Consider the following 25,026-nt stretch of genomic DNA (forward strand, 5'->3'; position numbering starts at 1 on the left):
GGAACCTTTGGGATAACATGAAGCATAACAACATCTGCATTATAGGGGTACCAGGAGGACAGAGGGGGGAAGAAGTTGAGAACCTATTTGAAGTAATAATGACTGAAAATTCCTCAAACGCGCTAAAGGAAAAAGACATACAAGTCCGGGAAGCACAAAGAATCCAAAACAAGATGAACCTAAGGAGGCCCACACCAAGATACATCATAAATAAAATGCCAAAGATTAAAGACAAAAAGATAGTTCTAACAGCAGCAAGAGAAAGAGTTACCTACAAGGGCCCTGTCATAAGACTATCAGCTGAGTTCTCAATAGAAACATTTCAGGCCAGAAGGGATTGGCATAAAATATACTAAGTGATGTAAAGCAAGTACCTGCAACCAAGAGTACTTTACCCAGCAGGGCTATCATTTAAAACTGAAGGAGAAATAAAAGCTTCCCAGACAAGAAAAAGTTAGAAGAGTTCGTTACCACCAAGCTAGTATTACAAGAAATGTGAAAGGGTCTTCCTGAAGAAGATGAAGAAGAAAAGAAGGAAACAGAGGAACAAAGTTAAAATAATAAAATAACAATAAATCTATACCTATCAATCATTTTAAATGTAAATGTGTAAATGCTCCACACAAAAGACATAGAGTAGATAAATGGATAAGAAACTAAGACCTATGTATATGCTGTCTACAAGAGACCCATCTCAGAATGAAAGATACACACAGGCTAAAACTAAAGGTATGGAAAAAGAGATTTCATACAAATGTTAAGGAAAAAAAAGCTAGGATAGCAATACTTATATCTGACAAAACAGACTTTTTGAAAAAAGCTATAGTAAGAGACAAACAAGGACACTACATAATGATAAAGGGAGCAACCCAGCAAAAGGATATAACCTGTGTAAACATATATGCATCCAAGATAGGAGTTCATAAATATGTAAAGCAAATCTTGATGGACAGAAAGGGAGGGATCAAAAGAAACGCAGTCACAGAAAGGGATTTTAGCACTCCAATGATATCAATGGATAGACCTTTCAGACAGAATATCAACAAGGAAAGAGCAGCCTTAAATGATGCACGGGGTTGGATGAATTTAAATGATAGCTTCAGAGCATTTTACTTCAGAGCAGCAAAATATAGTTTTTTTTCAAGTGCACATGAAACATTTTCTAAGATAGACTACATGTTAGGGCACAAAATGAGCCCCAATAAATTAAAGAAGACTGAAATAATATTAAACATCTCCAACCATAATGTATGAAACTAGAAATAAATCACACGAAAAAAACAGAAACACACAAACACATAAAAGTCAAATAATATGTTACTGAACAATGAATGCGTTAACCAAGAGATCAAGCAAGAAATAAAAAAAATACCTTGAAACACATGAAAATGAAAACACAACAAACCCAAATCTATGGGACACAGCAAAAGAAATCCTAAGAGGGAAATTCATAGCATTACAGGCCTACCACAAGAAACAAGAAAAATCTCAAATAAACAATTTAACTTTACACTTAAAAGAACTAGGAGAACAAAACAAACATAACTCAAAGTAAGCTCAAGAAAAGAAATAATAAAGATCAGAGCAAACATAAACAAAATAGAATCTAAAAAATTAATACAAAAGATCAACAAAATAAGAGCTGGTTCTTTTAAAAGATAAACAAGACTGATAAACTTTTAACAACACTCATCAAGAAGAAAAGAGAGGACCCAAAAAATAAAATCAGGAATGAAAGAGAAATATCAACTGACACCACAGAAATACAAAGAATTGTAAGAAAATATTATGAACAACTATATGCCCATAAATTGGACAATCTGAATAAAATGGATAAATTCCTGGAAACATACAATCTTCCAAAACTGAATCAGGAATAATGAGAAAATACAACTAATGAGATTGAAGCAGAAATCAAAAAAATTCCCAGCAAACAAAAGCCCTGGACTAGATAGCTTCATAAGTGAATTTTATCAAACATTCACAGAACTAACACCTCTCCTTCTCAAAATATTCTAAAAATTTCAAGAGGAGGGGAAGACTCTCAAGCTCATTTTACAAAGCCAGCAATATCCTAATTCCAAAACCAGATAAAGATACTATAAAGAAAATCTTAAGCCAATATCCCTGATAAACACAGATGCTAAAATCCTCAACAAAATATCAGCAAACCAAAGCCAGCAAGACATTACAAAGATCATACACCATGATCAAGTGAAATTTATCCCAGGGATGCAAGGTTGGTACAATATCTACAAATCAATAAACATGCTACACTATATAAACAAAATGAAGAATAAAAATCACATATTTAGTCCTGGCTGGTGTGGCTCCAATTGGTTGAGTACTGGCCTTGTGAACCAATGGGTTGCTGGTTCAACTCCCAGTCAGGGCACATGCCTGGGATGCAGGCCAGGTCCCCAGTAGGGGCCGTGTGAGAGGCAACCACACATTGATGTTTCTCTCCCTCTCTTTCTCTTTCCCTTGCCCTCTCACTAAAAATAAGTAAATAAAATCTTTAAAAAAAAGAATTCTTTCTTGCCCTGGCTGGCGTAGCTCAGTGGATTGAGGGCGGGCTGGGAACCAGTGTCCCAGGTTCGATTCCCAGCCAGGGTACATTCCTGGGTTGCAGGCCAGAACCCCCAGCAACCGCACATTAATGTTTCTCTCTCTCTCCTTCTCTCTATCTCCCTCCCTTCCCTCTCTAAAAATAAATAAATAAAATCTTAAAAAAAAAAAAAGAATTCTTTCTCAATCTCACTTTTTCTGCCTCTAAAAAGGGTTCTATTAATTCCCTAAAGAATATAGAATACCATTTCAAGTTTTCTTGGGTTTTCTTTGGGCGATTCATCTTGTGATGTTTATTCTTGATCCATCTTTGTCCCTTTTGTCAGTTTATGTATGCAAAGATCTCTCCTTCTATAAATTATTTCTTCCCACAGCTTTTGCAACATCATATTCTCCTAGTTTTCCTGCCACTTCCCTTAGTTCCTTCTCAGGTTTCTTTAACAGGCTCCTCTTCCTGTGTTAAACGCTATTACTCTCTAAAAAGCTTTATTCCCCAGCAATTCACCCTTGGCTGTGTTCATATTTTATACCTTCTTAGTGAATTTACCACTTCTACACTGATAAGAAATCACTTGCTTTTAATCATTATTGTTTCCAGTAATGAAAACAAAGCCAGGTATATAGCAAAAGTTCAGTACAAACATATGCAGTAAATAACTCCCAGGTCTGTATTTCTATCCTGGATCATATTCTTATATTCCACTTGTATCATACACATGTCCAGATGGACTCTTAAATGACACAATCAGCAGGTCTAAATCCTAACTCACAGGCTCTCTCCCATTACATCTTCTAACTCAAAAATAAAGTGAAATTAAAAACAAATAACCTATTCTTTCTTTAGTAGCTTCCACCTGGAAGAATTACGTTACCATCTGTCAAATGATCAAACCAAATGACTGAATGCCATCCCATTTCACTTTTTTGTGTTGCGTGAGTACATAATGGTCTTGCATTGAAGTCTAAAATCAGGAAGTGGTCATGAATTCTAACTTGCCTTATAAATATTAAGGCACTCTTGCTCAATGGTTCCTAAATGAAGTAGCACCCCTCCAACACACATCTAGGAAATTTGAGAATGTGCCAGGGCTTTTGGAGGTCACAATGAATGGGGTACTACAGACACTGTGGGTAGGGACCAGGAAGGCTAAACATTGAGCTCCATGTCAGGAATCCTCCATAAAAACTGCTCAGCCCCAAATGCCCATTTGCCATAGAAACAACGCACCTAGCAATATATACACACACACACACACACACACACACACACACATAAAAATATATGTTTTTAATCCTCACCCCAGGCTGTATGTATGGATTTTAGAGACAGAGGAAGGTGTGGGGGGGCGGGGAGAGAGAGAGAGACATTGATGTGAGAGACAGGTATCCATCAGTTGCCTTCCATAGCATCCCAACTGGGGGTTAAACTGGAACCTAGGTAGGTGTCCTAACTGGGAATCTAACCAGCAACCTATTGGTGTATGGATGACACTCGAACCAACTGAACCACCTGGCCATATCCACCTAGCAATATCTTTAAGCCACAAGATGGCAATAAACTCCTAGAAAGTCCTGAAAAACCACTTTCTGGCTAAAAAGAAACATATAGTTTCTAAATGCCCAAACAGAAAACGTTTTTGTTTAAAAGTGCTGAAAAACACTTTTGAATGAACCAATGCATTCCAACTTTCATTTGTAATGGAGATTAGAGATAATTCTTTCTAAATTAAGATTTCCAAAGAGGCACAGAAAATCCTGCACTTGTGCTGGAAACCTCATTCTGCTAAAAAGAGCATATATCCAACAAAGTCTTCATTTTTCAATAACTTCATTTTTAGAAGGTCAAGTAAACATTGGCAATAGTATGCTAGATATAATCTTTATCCTCTGAGGACACAGGTTACACTGAGTCAAAAACTCTGGTGCTAAATTGAAAGAATTCCCTTAAGACATCAAACTAATACCTTTTTTAACAAGGATTTTATTTCTTTATTTTTTACAGAGAGGGGAAAGGAGGGAGAAAGAGTGAGAGAAACATCAATGTGTGGTTGTCTCTTGTGCACCCCCTACCGGGGACCTGGCCCACAATCCAGGCATGCACCCTGACTGGGAATAGAACCAGTGACCCTTTAGTTTGCAGGCCAGCACTCAATCCACTGAGCCACACTAGTCAGGGATAATACCCTTTTTTAAAAGATTAAAAACAGATGATCGATAAAGTAGTGAGTACCATTTTCTTAAGGGGTTTACAAATTAGCTCCTAAAACAACTCTAAAATGTTTTAAGGAACAGAATTATATAATAACCATTGATATGTTCCATGATCACATTAAAAGAGTATTCTGAGATTAAGTACTGCTCATTTATTTAAGAAGCCAATCATTTGACAGTCGTATCCTTAAAAACATGCTTGTTTATTTTAAATGGCTTTAGTATATTCTTTTGTTTCACAAAATACACCTAAATACTGAAGTATGAATAAGTGAGTCTCTACTTCCTAACCAAGGCAATTGAGGGTTTACTGTTTCCTCATCTGGAAATAAGAATAACAAAATACCTACCTTATAAAGCTACTGTAAGAATTTAAAGATTAATAAGTGTTATTAATACCCTGGTACATAAAAAACATCTAATAAATGTTAAAAGTAGTATTGGCTATTATTATTATTATTTATTCCTAGTTTTGATTATGAAAAACTAATGCTATTAGTATAGGATAATTTAATTCAGAAACAAGGACAATATTATTAGAATTTAAACCCTGCAACACTAACATATATCATAGTATCCAGGGACTAATGATTGTTAGATAAATAATCCTAAGCAAGTAAATCTCATTGGGTGCCATGTTTTTACAGGCTCTAGATCCATGAATTTAACCTATTTTACAACTAGGAATCCTATTTTATTGTTTTCCAGTTTCTTGACAATGTTTGTGCAGGTTCCAGGCCCCATTTGGTACAACGTCTATAGCTCATGCAATTTAACGCCCTCTCAGGGCACACTCACACCACAGTGCTACAGAAGCACCTGAAAATTTGCTTCAATTCTCTGCAAAGCACACTGACAAATAGATAATAGTGCAGTGGCCTTGGTAGTCATCACCGAAACATTCAAATTTAAGACATTATTGATAATATGTAAGTGATTTCTATATTTCAAGATTAGATCCCTGGTTTACATCTTTCCTAAACAAATTAAGACCATAATTCCAATATAAGTTATGACAGTCAAAAGAAATTGAAATGAAATCTTTTTCTATGTCTGCGTGTAATGGAGCTATCAGTGCCCACCCCTAACAGGTTCTCCTTTCCTGTATAGAAATATGGGAGAAATTTATGTCCCAGGTGTTTCTATTAGGCAGATGCCATAGAAAGAGCCATATGCCTCTAGCCTACAAAAGATAAGAAGTTAGTCTGTCATTTCTGGGCCGGGGCACAGAAAAGTCAGTGTGCTGTATACATGTTCTTTTTCTTGGAAAACACTGAGATAATGGCCTTATGAGGGGACACTAAGTCCTAAGTCAAAGGATGAAAGAGATCCATGTTAGTCTTGGTGCGAGGGAGAAATAAACTTTTGCTGTGTTATACCCGAGTTTTTGGACTTTATCACTGCAGCATAGCATAGACTAGCCTGATAAATACCCTGAGGTACCAATACTTCATTTTCTTCTCTATACGCTACCAATCAAGTGGTAACAGAGATAAAAGAGGTGGGAGAAAGTGTGTATGAGTAGGCAGCAATGACAGAAATGTCAGAGAAGGCTAACAATGTATGGAAAACGGGGGAGACAAAGTAAAAACACAGCAACACAGTAAACCTATTCTTCTTATGGAGCCCTGGATGTCTCATTTGGCACCTTCGCTCTGACCATGGAACATCTCTGCATAGAGACAAAAATATTCAAAGCAATTCTTACCTACGTAACTGAGCATTTTCACTTCTTAGTGGTTGCATGGCCAGTGCTATTTCAACTTGAATATTTGTGTTTCCATTTGCTGCTGGAAGCAGAGATACACATGCCTCCAATTCTGTAATCAATCTCTGAATTTCTGAATCCTCTACAAAAGGCAAAAGAAACAAGTAAAACCACATTGTAAGTTGTTTTGGGATAAAATTAAGATTATTCATGTGTATTACTGAAAAAGACAATTTTTCAGATATGTACATACTCGCTATAAATAAACCCAATTGTTTCTACATACACAAACCCTATTTTCCTCTTTCCTGCTGCCTGCTTATTCTGAAAAATTCTAAAAAATTAAATTCAGACAACTAAAGATTAATCCTTAATCACAGATTATTAGTGATTTTTCTCAGCATCTAATAGGAAGATAATTTACACCTATCTCCTAGCTCACATTATCAAAGGACTACTGGATATCTCCCTATAATTGCTAACAGTATTCATACTTATGACAGTCTTTGATTCTGCTGTAAATAATTTACTTTAAGTGATCCAAGGTACAAAATATTGAGGGAGGTTCTCTACTAAGATAAAGTATTATTACTTAATTTTATAAAGGAGATCTAAAACAACCAGCCACACCTCATTTGATGTAGCATCAAAAGCAGTACCCTTCTTTCAGTAACTGGGGGAAGTGGATGGTTTTGGAGGTGGCAAGCATAGGTAGAAAGTAGAATATAGATCTTTTGTCCTTTTATTTTTCTCCTTTCATGTCCATTCAAATATTTTATAGGCTGAAAACACTTAACAATTATAATATTAACTGATACCCAAAAGAGGCAGGAAGTATATTCTAAGTAACAAGAAATAACTCAACCCCATGGGTATTTTAGCACCCTGATGAAAAGGATATGCACACAGTAAGCAACAATGTGCATTTACTAAGCAGCCCTCTACCAATCCTTTGTATAATGTTTTTGCTCATAAGTGTTGGAGGCAGTGACCTGGGATCCCCCACTTTTTAGCATTATAACTGTAGTCAAATTACTTAACTCTTGTAGCCTAAATTTCTTCATGGTTAAATGGAAATAACAGTACCTCATAGGGTTGCTAAGAGGAGTGAATGAGAAACTGTTCTCCAAGCCTAGGTTTCCTCATCTGTAAAATGGGAGCAATAACAGTACCTCATAGGGTTGCTGTGAGGATTAAATGAGATAATTCACATAAAACACTTAGCACAGTGCCATGCATATGGTAAATGTTCAATAAGTGATAGCTAATATTGTTATGATTATTGTGGTTATTATGATTAACTATTTGGTTGAGAGAACAGTGATAAATTGAAGGTCTGAAAACAGATTTTAATGTGTCAAACCTTTGGAATATATTCCTATAAATAAACTTAATAATTGATACATTTTGTCTGTCCATCTGCAAATATTCATTCAGTGCTTCCCCAATCACTTACTGTGCTTTCTCAGATGACAAATCTCTAACTCGCTCTAAGAAAGTCATTATTTAGAACACATATACATAATGCAAGCAAATGAATACAACCTGGCTCAAATATCTCATAACTCCACCTAAGACATTTTTCTTGATTCAATCAAAAAATCCTACAAGTAAAATGAAAAGGACATAAAAAGGTTTGGGTTACTTCTCATAGTGAGATTTGTTAAACATTTGGATAGTTGGTTAATAAAGAAATGATGGGAAGAAAATCTCTGCATCTTTTTAAAATAAAATTATGAGTCTCTTCCAGGTAGTTGATCATCTTTAGGTATCCTCTAACCCCTACAAGTTTATCCCTGCAAATTCTTTTTGGTTGAATCTTCTCAAGATCCCTTTTGATCAAGTAGAATGAACACACACACTTGCAACTAGACTGTTTGATATTCCCTAGTACATTTCAAATCCACAGCAATCAAAATCTAAAAAATAAGACTAAAGCTAGGAGAATTCATTTCCTTATTAGCTGGAAATATACTTCTATGGAGAATACCACAAACTTCATGATGATTATTCTAAATTTAAACGATGACTAAATAATATGGCATTGCTATACAGCATTAGCACCATGCTACAGAAAATTTTAAGGTACTCATCTACCTTGTTCTGCTACCAGGGCCTTTAGCTCTCCCAACAAATACTTTATAATTCTAACTTTTTCAGCACTCTGGCTCCCATTTTTTGCTTTCTGGACACCTTTTATTCTTGAATCTCGCACATGTATGTTTAAATCCTTTCCTTCACTTGTAACCTCTCCAATTTGTTCTTTGACACATTTTTCTTCATTAGTGGCCAAGACAGCTGGCTGTAATAGAGTGGGGCTTCTGTGTGTCTGACTGTCCGGATATGAACGCAACAGATTCATATATGTTTGGAAACACTGTAATAGGTCTGGTTCCTTAGAAACTTCTTGTTGTGGCAGAATTCCATTAGCAAGGTCCAGCTGCTGAAATGCTGGAATAGCTGCTTTGTCAGTTTTGGGCAGGCTACACTGAACTCCAAGACTAGTACTAAAGGTATTCCTTAGAATATCAGTACAGTTCACACAAACTGTTTTATGTTGTGATGCAGACTGGTTGTCACCATCAGTCTGAACTTCCTAAAGAAAGGAAAAAAAAAATAAAAGTTAACCCTTCAAAAATGTGAACACTGGCATTAATTATAATAAATTCAAATCAGAAATATTAGAAAATGACTTCTGCAGGATGGAGTTACAGATTATCAGTGAGTAAGCTGGATTTCCCCTTAGTACAATATTAGAGTTGTTAAAAAGTTAATTAGTTTATTCTGCAATATAGGAATATTATAAAGCTATGACTAAAATAAGATCGTTTAGAAATACCACTCATGGTTTACAGGAAAAGGCATCAAAAATTAGCCCACTTGGAAACTAAAACAAACTTCTACTTTGGGAAATTTAATTGTAAGAAAATAAGCTCAAAGACACAAAAAGATTTTACACAAACTTACGGAAATGTTACAGTAGTCAAAACTAACTGTTGCTTAAATGTCTGCCATAGGGGAGTAGTCACACAGACCATGGTATATCCACTAAGTAGAGTATAATCAACTTATTAAAAATTTACAGACTGTAGATAAATATGAAAACATGTTTATAATAAAAGTGAAAAAAGCAGAATATGAAACAGTTCAAAATTTAATTATGACTTTTTTTTTAAAGCAAACTTAGCCCTGGCTGGTATAGCTGGGTGGGGTTGAGCGCAGGCTGCGAACCAAAGGGTCCACTGGTTTGATTCCCAGTCAGGGCACATGCCCAGTGGGGGCCATGTGGTAGGCAACTGCACAATGATTGTTTTTCTCCCTCTCTTTCTCCCTTCCTTCCCTTCTTTCTAAAAATAAATAAATAAAATCTAAAAAAAAGAACAAAAAATAAATAAACTAAATAAAAAAGCAAACTTAAATAAAAACCAGAGAACAAAATCTACACAGAGAATTAAATGATTGGAAAGTTCTCTATCAATGTTAACAGCAATTGTGTTTGGTTGGTTGGTATGAGTGATTTCTTTTTTCCATTGATCTCTTCTCCCTTTTCCCCCCTCACCATCGTCTTTAATAAATAGGTAAAACAACTTGGGTAATAAAATAACTTGGAAAAATAATTGGTTTTTACACATCCTAGGGCATTAAGATATAATCAGTAACTTCAATTTTCTCTCTTAAGATGACAATTTCTAAAAGTTACTTGTATAGTACATCAATTGTACCTACAGAATGAACCACTGGGGGGCAGGGTAGCTGCTGAGGTAACTGGACTGGGGTGGAAGTAGGTAAGCCATGGCTAGAATGTGGAGTTGCCTGCGAGTCTGAAAGGTAAGAGAGATTAAAAAAAGTCAGTCACATCTCATATTACATATAATAAGCAGTCAACTTAGTAAAAGTTTATATTCACGTTTTTAAAAACATCATTCACACTAACCAGAACCAGACCCAGTATGGCAAGGTACAGCAGGAATTCCATTAGGGTTGTTCTTTGAAGCCGAGTTATTCATCAATGACATTTGAGTCTGCACGTGCTCACAGAGGGCTTGGTATATTATGGGTGAGTACATTCTATAATGATCTTGGAATGACCAATTTTGTGGTATATCTGAGGAGTCTCTTTCACTTCCAGCAGAAGTTTCATTAGATATCTGTTTCTTATAATCTGAAGATACTAATGTGGAAGGAAAAAAAATCTGTAAATATGATTCAAAAACTTTTATCATAAGACATTAGGGAAAAAAAGGACTTTCAGAAATAGTTAAATTCATTGTATGTTTTACAGAAGGGTTTTTACCTCTTATCAACCATAAAGAAAATAACCTCAAATTCTTTTTTGGTTTGTAATCAATTAAATTCTCCAGTCAAAATTATCTATACTATGTATTTAAAATCTCTTTTAAATGTTATTTATAAAATCTCTCCTTCAATTAAAAGACCTCTCTTAAGGGTGTTACTGCTCTCTAATATCCAATAAAACTCTTTCACCTTGCTCCTTATCCAGTTTCATGTTCTTGGAGGAAAATGAAATTTGAAAAGCAGAAAATTTTGTGACAAATCTGATGTTTTGATGGTTAAAAAAAAAAAAGTCAATCAGAGCTTTGAGAGCAACAATGGACAATCTACACATTGGAAACTCAAACAAAATCCTAATCTGGCATTTAAAGTCTCCAAAGCCTGACCACAACCTACTTTTCCAACCATCACCCTCAACTCAAATTTTTCACTCCAGTCAGGCCATTTAGACCCCAACAAGCCTTTTTCATCCTCCTATAGCATTACTCAGAATGAGTCATTTTTCCAATGCAATTCTACCCACTCAACAAGGCTCATCCGAAGTCTTCCCTCTTCAGTGAAGCCTTTCCCAATCATTCCAGTCCAGTGACTGCTCTTCAGCATCCCAGAGCACATACTGTCTACACAAATCACTACCACTTGCACATGTATTACACTGCTTATCTTTCATTTTCATCTAATGAAAATAAGCTTTTTCACACAAAACTGCATCTTATACTTCATTATTTTCTCCCATAGTCCCCTATTAGTCTATGTACAAAGTAACCTGTGTTAGTACATTAATACATGAAAAACATTTTCTACATAGCACTACTTTATAGATCAGAATAAAATCTATTTCCCTGTTTAATAAGATCTCCTTCCCAAATGTTTTTTAAAGACCATTAACAGAAATGACTATGTCCTTGGCAGATCACAGGTTATCATGATAAAAAAGATAAATTTAGAATAATATGTAGCTTTTGGCAGTACCTACTAAAGCTGAACATACAAATATTTTATGACACAGCAATTGTAGCCCAGACAGAAACCTAATAGAAGTGAGTGTTCATGTATATGAAATGATGTGCACAAGAGTGTTCACAACAGCTTTATTTGCAGGAGCCAAAAACTGAAAACACCCAGTAGCCATGACTAGGAGAAATGGATACATTTCTGTACACAGCAATGGAAAAGAACAGATTATGGATACACACAACTATTTCTATGAATTTAACAGACATAATGCTTTATGAAAGATATCAGACACAAGATTGCACAGTGCACAAATGCATGTACATTAAGTTCGAAAATAGGTAAAGCTATCCAATGGAGATAGAAGCCAGAAAAATGGTTCCTCAAGGATGAAGGGACAGCTGACAGTGAGGATACTGATAAGACAAAGCCTGATAGGATATTGAAAGTGTTCTGTATCTTCATCTGGGTGGTGACTATATGGAAGTATACATACTCAAAAACTTATCAAAATTTATGCTTTATGAAAGTTATTTCTTAATTGTTTAAAAAGCAAAACAGTTAAATTTTTGTTATAAATTCCACAAATATTGAAAATAAAAACATTTCTAAAAGCATAAAGCTTACATACAAAAGCAAAAGGTTAAAAGCAAATTAAATATTATAACCAATGAAGACAAAAAATTTTAAAGAAAAACAGTAAATTAAAATTTGACTATGAAAATAGTTAGAGACATTAGATAGCTCCATTTTGACTTGAGGTATGCCTCCTTTTAAGATGATCTATTCCTGTGAACCTACGTCCCAGGCCTGAATACAAGCTCTAACATGAATTAGCTGAGTAACTTATACCAAATTACTTAACTTCTCATCAGAAAAAATGATAATAAAAATATTGCCTACTTTAGAAGGTTATTGTGAAAAGCAAATAAGGTAACACTTGTCAAGCATGTCTAACAAATAGTAAGAACTCAATCAATGTTATCTATATTGCCAAATAACTGCAAAGTCTTAGGACAGACAACTAAATATTTCATATTCACAAATTTCCCATCTGATATCAATAATAAACCTTAAAGTATGTCTCCCCTTTTAAGCAATAAGTCATTCTTTACTATCTGAATAAATGAGCTACAACAAAATGGGTTAACATTTATGTAAAAAATATTTCTAATTGGAAGTATAATTTTACTATAAATCAAATGGAAAAGTATCCTCTAGAATATCTTAACTTTGAAATCTAAAATGATGGAAGGTAAAATCATAGTCAGCCCATGGCTATGCAGCACATACTTCTTTGTTTCCTCTTAATTCATAGGTCTCTCTTCTGCTCTTGTATTTCCTTTGGCCTCAAGTAAGACAAGAATTATCTGGCTTGAGGAATTCTCAGATTTCACACTCACAGGTCCCAGGCACTGACTCTCATTCACCTTCTTTTCAAGGGATGATTTTCAGTCTCTGATAAAGCTGAGCCACAATATTAGGCTTCTGCCAGCAGATGTCATCATTCAACATGAATTACTGAACTTCACATTTCTTAAAAATCAAAGCCTTAGAATTAAAACGACTTAACTCCTCCTTTATTAATTCAGTCCATATGAAACTCTAATGGTGGAGATTTGTATCTGAGAAAAAATCTTAGCCCTGACTGGTGTGGCTCAGTGGATTGAATGCCAGCCTGTGAACCAAAGGGTCACCAGTTTGATTGCCAGACAGGGCACATGCCTGGGCTGCAGGCCAGTAGGAGGGAGCGTGAGACACAACCACACATTGATGTTTCTTTCTCTCCCTCCCTCCCCCCTTTCCCCTCTCTCTAAAATAAACAAAGAGAATCTTTTTTAAAAACTCTTAAAACAAACTATCCAAAGCAAGTGAAAACCAATAAATGGATATAAAAAAGAATGCATTTATATTATTATGCAATTTTAAAATAAAAAAACAACAAAATGAGCCTGTCACTACACAAATACAAATGAAGCATATGTTCTTGCTCTTGTTCATCACACTGCAGCACCCTACATGAACAGTTTACCTAGCAGATCAGGATGGCAACACGTCTAATTGGTGTCAGTTGATAACTAGAATCATGAAAGGGATGCATTCATTTATTCAGTCCACAGAAGTTTTTCAGTCTTTGAATTCTAGCTGCTGTACAGCACTGTTGCTTGGGTGTACACGTACTGTCTGATGGGTAAGATAATTCCTGCCAGCCAAATATAGAACAAACATCTACTGCAGATAAGAACTGCTGGATGCCTGTTATAATCTGAAATATGTAAAAGTGCGCCTGGCCTAGATGGGGGCAATCAGTGCTGACAGTACCCTGCCTGTGGTATGTTATTTCCCCAAGGTAAGCACAACAACACATGTACATTAACTGGAAGCAGAGTCATGTGCCCACAGCATTCAACAGTGATCAAATGTAGAAAGCTACTTATTAAAAAAATGTTTTTTCTTTAGTTGTCAGGAGCACTCTAAATGTAAGCTCAATGCACTTCTGGAGCTGCCTCTCTGCCTCCTTCCTCCTACTATGCATCAAAGTTGGTGGGCTTGACTCCAAAGACACTAAATGATCAGGCCTAGGCAGAAAGTTCATATAGGATCATGCCTCAGAAGATGGTTAATATAAAATAGCAAAATAATGTATGCTAAAATTAAAGTTATATATAAATACTAGTTAACATACTGTAACAGATTCCTTAAAATTCTCACCTGTGGAGATTTACCTCACTTGTGGAAGGATGGAAAAAAGAGCAAGTACTAAGCATGGTTTTTTGTGTATTGTTGAACACTGCGATAACACAGTATTAACCAGCTGCCAACCACACACAAAAAAGACATACTTTCAAGGTAGTGCTACAGTTTGTAAACTAGAAAAGATAGAGTCATTGAATCAAAGGAAAAAAGGCTTCTGCTTTTAATGAGTCAACCTTCAGAGTAAGTCAGTGAGCATTAATTTCGAATATTGTAACCCTCAAGGAGGCTGTTCTGTGGGATGTAAGTCCTACATTTTGATGACGAAAGGATAGGGGAAAGGACAGTAAGAATATGGTAATCGGCCCTGGCTGGTGTGGCTCAGTGGTTTGAGTGTCAGCCTGTGAACCAAAGGGTCACCAATTCGATTCCCAGTCAGGGCACATGCCTGGGTTGCAGGCCAGGTCCCCAGTAGGGGGCATGTGAGAGGCAACCACACATTGATCTTTCTCTCCCTCCCTTCCTCTCTGTCTAAAAATAAATAAATAAAATCTTAAACAAACAAAAAGAATATTGTAATCTGATGAGAGGTTAGAACTGCTGATTTGACTGTAAACCAAGTAAGAATTTAATGCCTGGGACACAGAATGCCAGACATCTCAATTTGCTCCTTCAAATCCACCCTCTACTCATCTCCACCTTGCTCTCCCTAAGATGCTGATCTACATGCAGTATATGGATTACATTGTTAAGAGATGGTCCTTCATGAGTCTTCAGTTCCTATGTTTCTTGCTGGGTATACCAAGAAAGTAAGACATGACCTAAGCTCTTTACCTGGGCCGTTTCTCAGGGTGAAACCTTGAGCTACCTTCAGAGATAAAGTAGTGTTTCCCCTGAGATAAGTATAGGCTTGCTTACTGCTTACTACCCAAAGCAATGTAATCACCAATTCAGTGTTCCTTAGCTGAAATTTAAACCTCTACAGCATATCTAGCATCCATCTGTATCCATCACATCACCCCCATGGGAATTGGTGGCAAGGGGAAACCAAGACAAATATGCTGATGCACATACTGCTTGCTGTGGTGTAAGTAAGACTCCTTTGTCTCTGACCGGGGAGTCTTGTGCCTCCTGCCAGTATCTGTGACACAGTAAGGTAAACTTACTAGTTTATAAGAATAAAAATCAAGTTGGATCTGATCCAATGGGATTCTTGGCATTATCAAGGAAAGAAAGAATGGGGTCAGAGTATGTATGTTCCTTAAATGAAGTTCACTGTTTTTGTCGAGGTGCCCCATTCTATACAACAGCATCCAAGCCCCAGTAACCCTTCCATCACCTCATCCTTTAAGGCCTAGAAATGATAACAGCTCCACTGCTGCTAGCACTGGGTCAGTACAATCCTCTGTGGTTTTCCTATACCCCACTCACACCTTTGTAATGAGTTTCTTTGTAAATAAACCCTCCTTGAATTATCAATTGAAGTGTTGCCATCTGTTTCCTGTTGGAACTCTGAATAACAGTTACTATGGGATCCAATTTGCTACCATGGCACCATTGTCAGCCATGAATGTTCCAAATGAGAATTCTTTGAGGAAGGGTGCCCTGGACAAGAAATAACCAACCTTAAGAAAAAGTAGGACACTAGAGGAATAGGCAGTTGGTACTAACCAATCCTCTTTGTTCACTGGGCCCCAATATATAGGCCTCTGCTTTAAGAGTTTAGAACAAGGGTTGCCCTGGCCAGGTGGCTCAGTTGGTTGGAGCATCGTCCGTGCACCAAAAGGTCACAGGTTCAATTCCCAGTCAGGGCACATACCTAGGTTGCAGGCTCAATCCCCAGTCAGGTAATGGACAGGAGGCAACCAATCGATGATTCTCTTTTTCTCTCTCTTCCTCTCTCTAAAAGCAATAAAAAAATATAAAAATATCCTCGGTTGAGGATTAAATGAAGAGAGAGTTTAAAATAGGGGTTAGCACACTTTTTCTTAAAAGGCTAGAGGATTAATATTTTGCGCTTAGTAGCCCAGATGGTCTCTATCACAACTACTCAACTCTGCTGTTACAGCACAAAAGCAGCCACAGAAAATACATAAATGAATTAGCATGGCTATGCTCTGATAAAACTTTATTTATAAAATAAATAAACTAAACATTATTTATGAAATAAAACTGACTATAGCATGCTGACCACTGGTTTAGACTAATGCTGACCAATAAAAATATAATGTAAACCATATATGCAATTTAAAATTTTCTAGTAGTTATATCAAAAAAGTAAAAATAGGTAACATTAATTTTCATGTTTTATTCAAATCATTTTATCCAAAATATTAACATTTCAACATGTAATTTAACTTTAAATGTTATTTTTTTTGCATTAAATCTTCTAAACCTAATGTGCATTTTATACAAAGCACATTTCAATCTGGATGCTAAATTTTCATCAGAAATACCTGATCTGTATTTGGATTTAATAAACTTTACAGCTGCAAAAGTAGATTCATGTATCCATGTTATTCCAAACATACTTAAATGTTTTCTAATGACTGGATCAAGTAACCACTTCCAAGTTTAAATTAATTAAAATTAAACAACAGTTACAATTCAGCTCCTTGGTTGTACCAGCCATACTTCAAGTGCTCAATGGCCGTCTGTGGTTAGTGACTACCACCCTGAATAGCGCAGATCAAGATAATGTGAGGCTAAATGTAGCTGGCTTCTGCCTTAGTTCTCTGACTCAGGGACCATACAGAACATCAATCTCCAGGCTAGGGTTACTCCCGTACTTGATTTTCTAAACTTCACCCCTTGCCTGAGCTGAATCTCAGCATGCACTGCTGTGCTCATGTTTTCGGCCCACCTGAGCTGTGGAACTAGCTTGTCAACATTCTTGTTCATCTGAATTCCCATTGTGGAAATGTTCATCTCCTTTTTGGGCTATCTTGTTCTGTAGGTCTCCAAGGGACAACATAAGCAAAACTTGCTATTTCTAAGCTGTGTGCAAAATTATCACACTTAATTAAGTCAGCAAGTTAACTGTGAGGGTGTAAAATATCCTTGGCTACATTCACCATCAATCAGTAGTCAGTAGCAGGCCCTCTGTCCCTGGAATTTTACCTTCTTACATACCATGCATTCCAACTGTGCAGCTCAACAAGTTAAGCTACCAAACCTACCAGGATATATACATATGCCAACAATTTAAAAATAATAACCCAGTGAATTTGTGATTATCTGTGGAAACAAATGGCAGGGAGAACAAAGATAATTCAACACACCTCCCAAATGGCATTGTGAGTTTTAATCTTGTCTCCTATAAACCTAAGTCACTTTTCTACTTTTGTTCTTGGGAACTTGTTAGTAAACAAAGTAACTAGTTGGCAATTAGAAGCTGACTAGGTAAAGAGAGGCACACACACCTGAATAACCAATATATGATTAAAATGAAAGATCAACTGCACAATCCTGATAAATTTATCAAAATCCTCAGAATTAAGTAGTATATTTAAGTAAGTAAAAAAATACTTACAAATTTCTTTCCGGACTAATGAAGGAAGAGTATGTTTTTCATGTCCTTTCTTTTTAGATCCATACCTTTTGCCCTCCAAAGGTCTAGGATTATATCTATTTTCTGAATATGCTATCTCTGAACCTATTAATAATTAAAACAAAAATTCATAAGCATTAAAAGAACTACTTGAGGAAAGGTGATCAGCAAAGAAGCATTTAAAAAATAAAACCTGAATCTTCATTTCTCAAAATGTTCTGCAGCAAAGAAGCACAACCATCAAGCCCTCGTACAGCTTCCGTCTGTAAGGAGAAAGTCATTTAGCAATGTGTACATAAAATTTCAATGCAGGGAAAGAAAACTAATTGCATAGTTTTAATTTCTTTTAGGAACAATTTAGTATTGGTAAAAAACATAGTTTTAAAGCAAAAGCAACCATACTTCCTTAAGGCAATTAATACTTTACTTTTGAATTTTTGTTCCCAACTTTCAGCTTTTCCCTGAAGACCAATTAAAATAATGTACATTATATCGATTCAGTTTAATCTTACCTGACTTTCTGAATCAGAATGGATGGGATGGCCAGAATCTGCATTAAAACGTGATATCTTTCTTAAATAAGTCCTAGAAAATAAATCGAACAGTTTTACAAATAATACACATTTCCCCCCAAAAAATATATTGTAAGTAGCTATTTTCTTTTTAGCAAAGGTTGGATAAGAAAACTTATCCAAACATGTGTAAAACAGATCTATATAGCACTTCATGAAGACTGTAAAGACCAGTAAGCACTAAAATGACTGACATGGGTAGCTATGGAAGGCTCCTCCCCAGAGTTTTGTGATGGTAGAGACCCATCCAATTTTGTAGGGTAGGCTAAATTTAGTCCAGGCCAAAGACCTGAAAAATCCCTTGAGATTTCCTAAAATTGTAACCTTAAGTACTTACGACTTCTTTCCATTCGTTAATTTAGCAGGTGCGGCGTGCTTTCCTGAAGATAACACCTACAAAATAATGTATTACATTATAGTAAGTATACAAATACTTTTCTATTATACTTTTATTATGCTGTCTTGACAAAATCTGAAATACTACTTATTGTTTCCTTTTTTTATTATGGTAAAACATAACAAAAAATTTACCATCTCTAAGTGTATATAGTTCTATGGTATTAAATGCATTCACACTGTTGTGCAATCACTGCCATTATTCATCTCCAGAACTTGTTCATCTTCCCAAACTGAAATTCTGTACCCATTAAACATTAACTCCCCATCCCTTCCTCCCTTCAACCCCTGGCAAACGCTGTTCTACTTTCTGTCTCTATGAATGTGACTACTGTAGGAAGCTCATATAAGTGGGATCATACAGTATTTGTGTCATTTTGTGACTGACTTATTTCTCTTAGCCCATCTTCAAAGTTCATGCATACTGCAGTATGTATCAAAATTTCCTACCTTTTTAAGAGTGAATATTCCATTTTATGAATGTACCATGAAACTAATTTTTAATAAATGTGATATAGTCTAAAAACCAACTCAACTCATAATTTGTTCTGTATAAAATGTCAAGCAAGCAACATATATATTTGTTCCTTAAGTCTACTTTAGATGAAAATGAAGTTGAGACTGTAAAATAACCAGAAGTACTTACTACAGTAAACTGGACTATACTCAATCCCTGAACATGTTCTACATTCCCCAAATTCTTCAAAACATGTAATCCAAGATATAGGGCAAAGTCCATAACTCTGATTCTATTTACCCACATTCTTTATTAATGCCTGATAAGACCAGCACACACCATTCCTCTTTATCTATACCTCATTTTCTCAATTTTCCCTTTTAAAGTCATATAGCAATGCTGTTTTTATTAAAATTTTATTTTAAAAGTAATATAAGTAGGCTACCATTTTTGTAGAAGAAAAAAATGTGTTTGCTTTTACATGCACCCAGTATCTTCATTGAAACAATTGTAGTTGCTTATGGAAAGGGAAACTGAGAATCTGGGGGAGAGAGCAAAGGAGACTTTCCATGGTATACCTTTTTATAGCTTAATAACTTTATATAAGATAAATATATTATCTCTTTTAAAATATAATTTTTAAAAGACATGGTTAAATTCCCTACTCACTCCCTGATTTCATCTTTCAGGTGCAGTCACTGTTACATTTATGATTTTCCTTGACATGTTTACATATTTCATTCCAAGAGCTCTGAGCAGTAACTGAACTGTCCGGAGTTATATTGTGTGCTATTATTTGTTTGAATATGTACTCCCTCCTTTTAAGAATGCCACTGAGAATACATTGAAAAGTTGGGTCATGCCTTTCCTTGAGGTAACGGAATATAATGGAGTCACAGAGCCAGCAGTGAGAACCAATGTTTCAGAAATAAGGTCTCATGTAATACAGCCCTGCCAGTCCTAGCACACACTCAGGGTCATTCTCTTCTGCATATCTATGTTGGTGTGCTAGCCAGAATCACAATAAAAATACAAACCACGGGGCTGTTAAGTCTAAAACAACTACAATTATTATCTTTCAAAATTAAAAAAAAAGCGCTGAGATAAATGTGTGGCATAACTGTATTATACATAGTATTTATCCAAAAATATACATGAGGTTATATTACAATCAAGCAAAAAAAATTACCCAGGATAAGAACACCCTGCAATAGTAATTACCATATTGACACAACGAGCATCAACTGATAATTCTTGCCTTAATAACTCACTTGCCAAGTATTGATTTTTCTAACTTACATCATTCCTTCTACATTTATTGGCATTTGACTTCAGTGAAACACTTTTCCTTCTCCATTTACTTGTTACTATAGACTCATTGATTCCTCTTTTATTCAATAGGTTATGTCCACTATAATTATTTTGATGCTCAAATTATCCCAGGTTCTATCAGTATGAGTCTCTTCAAACTGGTTCCTGTATGTTTTAACATGTCCCCATTAGTTTCTGAGCCATCCCTTACTTCATGCAACAAGGGGCTTCACGCTTTTCTTTTTTAATTGTGGTAAGATCAGTTAACATGCGATCTATTCCCTTAAATTTTTAAGTGTACAACACAGTACTGTTAACTATAGACATGATGATGGAACTTATCTTGTATAACGGAAAACATACTCACTGAATAGCAACTTCCCATTTCCCACTCCCTCTCTGCTTCTATGAGCTTGACTCTTAACTTTCTAAGTGGAATGATGTCCTTCTGTGGCTGGCTTATTTCACTCAGCATAATATCCTTAAGATTCATCTATGGTGCACATGGCAGAATTCCTACTTTTTGAAGATTGAACAATATTTCACTATGTGTATATAGCACATTTTCCCATCCACTCATCCATCAATGGATATTTAGTTGTTTCCACATCTTGGTTATTGTGAATGATGCTTTAGTGGACACAGGAATTCAAATATCTCTTCAAGATTCTGTTTTTCTTTTGGATGAATACCCAAAGTGGGAATGATTTTTTGAGGAAATTTTATACAGCTTTTCATAGCAGCTGTACCCTTTTACATTCCCACCAACAGCAGACAGGATTCCAATTTCTCCACATCCTCACCAACACTTCATTTTTTTTTGTTTTTGTTTTTAAATAATAACTATCCTCACTGGTATGAGATGATATCTCATTGTTTTGATTTGCATTTCCCTGATGACCAGTGATGTTGACACAAATCTTTTCATATCTGTTAGCCATTTGTATGCCTATAATTAATATTCACAAGTTCTTTGCCCATTTTAAAATCAGGTTATTATTTATTTATTTAGCTCTTGAGTTGTACGAGTCCTTTAGATATTGTGGATATTAACACTTTATCAGATATATGGCTTACAAATATGTATTTTCCCATTCCATAAGTTGTGCTTTCACTCTTATTCTTTTTGCTGTGCAAAGGTCTCTTATTTTGATGTATCCAGGCTCATCTTATGATTTCCCTGTCTCAGCCCTGGCATTGACTATTTCACCAAAAGCTGTGGTTCCTTTTACTGGACAATGTTATTTAAAAACCAACATTTAGGCACTAAATATGCTCTTTGCTACTGGGGCTTCCAATCATTTTCATATGTACCGTCACAACTTTATAGTCATAATTTTAAAATTTCTGTTTTTACTTTTAAATTTTCTTTCCACATTACATAGTCTTCAAAATTTGTTAATGATTGCATAGTATTTCTTCAAGTACAAGTAATATAATGTGCCTTTGCTTTGCTTTATGTTTTTCATAACTAAAAAATAAACCTGAAATAAACCTTTCCATATACTGAAAACAGCCTTTTCATATTCAGGATTAAAAGTTTAATTATTTGGTGAAAGGTTATTTGTTGTTCAATGGCCCTTGTTACAACTTGTAAAACCACCCTCCAAACTGAAAGCCCCAAAACACAATGCACTAGATAATCAGACTATTTTACCTCATATTTTCTTCCACAGTTTTCTTTGCTACTTGAGAAAAATATAAGCATTTCCTAGGAATCAGACTTACAAGCAGTGCAAGATAAAATTACATTTGTGGAATGATTTCAAGTGTACTAAAGTCTTTTATTTCCACTTAATTCACAGCCTGTGAGCTGATACTGTTTCTAAGAGGTAGAAATCTAAATTTCAGAAAGATGATTTGTTAAACCGTATACTTTCACAGTCTAATGTAATGTTTAAAAGAATGGATCCTGGCACCAGCCCTGTGGGTGCGAATCCTGTCTGCACTGCTAACCAGTTACCGTTAAGGAAGTTACCAGTATCTGAACTGCAGGGAACTGCAGGGAGGTTATCTTTTTCTGAACTCTTCATCCCTCAATTTCCTCATCTATAAAATGCTGATGATAACAGTGTCTACCTCCTAAGGCTATAGTGAAAATTAAATGAAAAATTATATGTACTATATAAAAGCACTCAGAGTACCTTCACATTGCTATCTAAATGTCAGTTGCTATTATTATCATTAAGGTAATAGTGAACTAAGTTTTGAAAGTGCCTAAATTTTGTTGCATTTATGCCAAGTGTGAGATATATTTTTCACCAGATTCTTTGACTTAATCTCCCCAATTCTTTGAGGCAGAATTTTATAAAGGAGATTCAGAGAAATAAAAAGTACTTTGCTTACTATCACTGCCATAGTAGAACAGGAACTTGAATCTGTAAGCTGTGACTACAAAACCATTTTATTATCCCTTGTTCACTGGGCATATTGAGTTGATTCAGTATAACAGAAAAATCTGTAAGGGTGGGTCTGGTCTGGAAGTACTGAGAAAGTCTTGAGCCATGTCTTGAAAAAAGGGTAAGATTTACATTAATGGGGAAGACAGCATTATAGGTAAGTTAATAAAGGACAGAAGACCAAAAATCAGGGGGAAGGCCGGATATATTTAAGGGGGAGTAAGATCATTCTAAGTAGCGGGTCTCTGAAAGAGTTGATTCATTACCTGAAAATCTACTATATGTCAGGTGCTGTCCTAGACTTTGAAGATGTAGACATAAATTGTGTAGTAACAGAGGCAGCTAGATTAGCGACTTCTCCAGTCTGACAAGTGGTTTGATAAATGTTAGAACAGGGCACAAAAGGAGACCTAAGAGGCACCCAAATAGTAGACTGGAGTGTTAAGCAAGGCTTCTTTGTACAAGTGGCCCTTGAGCTGAGACAGGAGATGGGAAGTGTAGCTACCAGAGATAGGAGTGCATTCTGGGCCACAGAGAGTGCAAAGGCATGTTAGCATGAGAGGACACCGGGCTGCCAAGACACTGTAGAACAGGTGAACGGTGGGGATAATATTGGACTAGGGGCGGCGGCCGGTAAGAAATACACAGGCCAGAATCAAAAAAGTCTCAAGCCAAAGAACTGAGATTTTATCTGGAAAAGGAAGTGCTCCAATGTCAGATTTTTAGTAGAAAAGAGTCATTTAGTTACAACTAGGAGTGTGCATTTGAGACGGGTAGGGCTAAAGGCAGTGACACGAACTAGGCTTTATTTTTTAACTACTACTAAAACACAAGCAATTGTGACGAAGGATCAGCTGAGAGCGGCACTTGGTGAAAGAGCCGAGAACCTGGATTTGATGCAACAATGTACTGAAGCTCGAAGATGTTAAGTCACCAGACCCTGCAGCAGAGTCTGACCTCCAATCCCAGTCCTACAAAGCCAGCGCTCTGGAGGGCTACAATGACTAAAACAGAACGTACAACAACGGACAGAGCGGCTATTTAAGGATGTTAGGATTAGGTGTCTTCCCCACTTCTCTTCCCAGCATTTCCAACGCGGTCGCAGTTTTTTTTTTCTTCCAGTTTTCCACTTCTCCCGGCCTGAGAACACCCTCCATTCCCACAGTGGACGCCTCAGATCCACAGCCCTCACCTGGCCTTGTCGAGATCCGGACCTAACCATCTCTCGCAGTCTCCGTGAAGCCCAGACCAAAGAAAGCAACACTGCAGGGTAAAAGGAATTAACCGCCGTGAACTCCCGGACGCCCTCGGCCCGCCCTCCGGCCTTCCGCTTCCGGAAGGAGCCCGCGGAAAGCCGCGCCGCCTAGTTCGCAGCCCGCCGCAGACGCCTCTCCCCTGGCCCCAGCCCGGCGCACTGGGCTAGCGCTACAGACCTCTCCCGGCTCCGGGCTCTACACACTGGCGGGAGGTTGGGGGAAGGCCTAGAAACGCGAATGGGGCGGGGCTAGGGAGGGGCCCGAGGGGGGAGGGGCCCAAGGGGGAGGGGCCGAGGGGCCGGGGGCCGGGGCCTGGGGGCGGAATGAGACGAGGCTTCACCAGGAATTCTGGCGCAGCGCAGAGGACTATCAGCGGGTTGAGCTACTGGTTGAGGATTGGCGCCCTCTAGGACTCGCGAGGTCCAGAGAAAGGGACGCGGGTAGAGGCCGGATAGGTTTGAGAAAGAATTGCGCTGGGCTTTTGGGTTTGGGCTCTTTGCTTTTATTTTGGTGCCTTCTGTGACATTTTGAATGATTTTCTAATAGTCAATAAAAAAATCTGTCCTTGGTCTCGCTATCTCCGCGTAATTCTAATGGCAAATTCAAAATTATCCACTGTGACCCTTGATCTCAGAATGGTGCTCAACACCTGAAAGT

General features: G+C 36.6%; 1 protein-coding gene across 4 annotated transcripts in view; it reads right to left on the reverse strand.

The window, feature by feature from the left end:
* The window catches only part of CCDC14 (coiled-coil domain containing 14), a 46,144-nt gene extending 21,637 nt beyond the window's left edge, over window positions 1–24,507 (reverse strand). The window contains exons 1-9 of one of the 4 annotated variants that reach the window (XM_036018201.1): window positions 24,306–24,507; window positions 18,888–18,943; window positions 18,491–18,563; window positions 18,172–18,241; window positions 17,961–18,083; window positions 10,422–10,658; window positions 10,214–10,308; window positions 8,585–9,083; window positions 6,488–6,629 (exon numbers count right to left, since the gene is read on the reverse strand). In XM_036018201.1, coding sequence (XP_035874094.1) covers window positions 6,488–6,629; window positions 8,585–9,083; window positions 10,214–10,308; window positions 10,422–10,658; window positions 17,961–18,083; window positions 18,172–18,241; window positions 18,491–18,563; window positions 18,888–18,943; window positions 24,306–24,335 — 1,325 coding nt within the window. In that variant the 5' untranslated portion in view covers window positions 24,336–24,507. Of the gene's footprint in view, window positions 1–6,487; window positions 6,630–8,584; window positions 9,084–10,213; window positions 10,309–10,421; window positions 10,659–17,960; window positions 18,084–18,171; window positions 18,242–18,490; window positions 18,564–18,887; window positions 18,944–24,305 lie in introns of those variants that run through there. The other 3 variants (XM_028505168.2, XM_036018200.1, XM_036018202.1) reach the window with 3 other exon arrangements.
* Between the last annotated feature and the right edge of the window lie 519 nt (window positions 24,508–25,026).

Source organism: Phyllostomus discolor, chromosome 2 (genome assembly GCF_004126475.2).
Source record: "Phyllostomus discolor isolate MPI-MPIP mPhyDis1 chromosome 2, mPhyDis1.pri.v3, whole genome shotgun sequence".
Lineage (NCBI taxonomy): Eukaryota > Metazoa > Chordata > Mammalia > Chiroptera > Phyllostomidae > Phyllostomus > Phyllostomus discolor.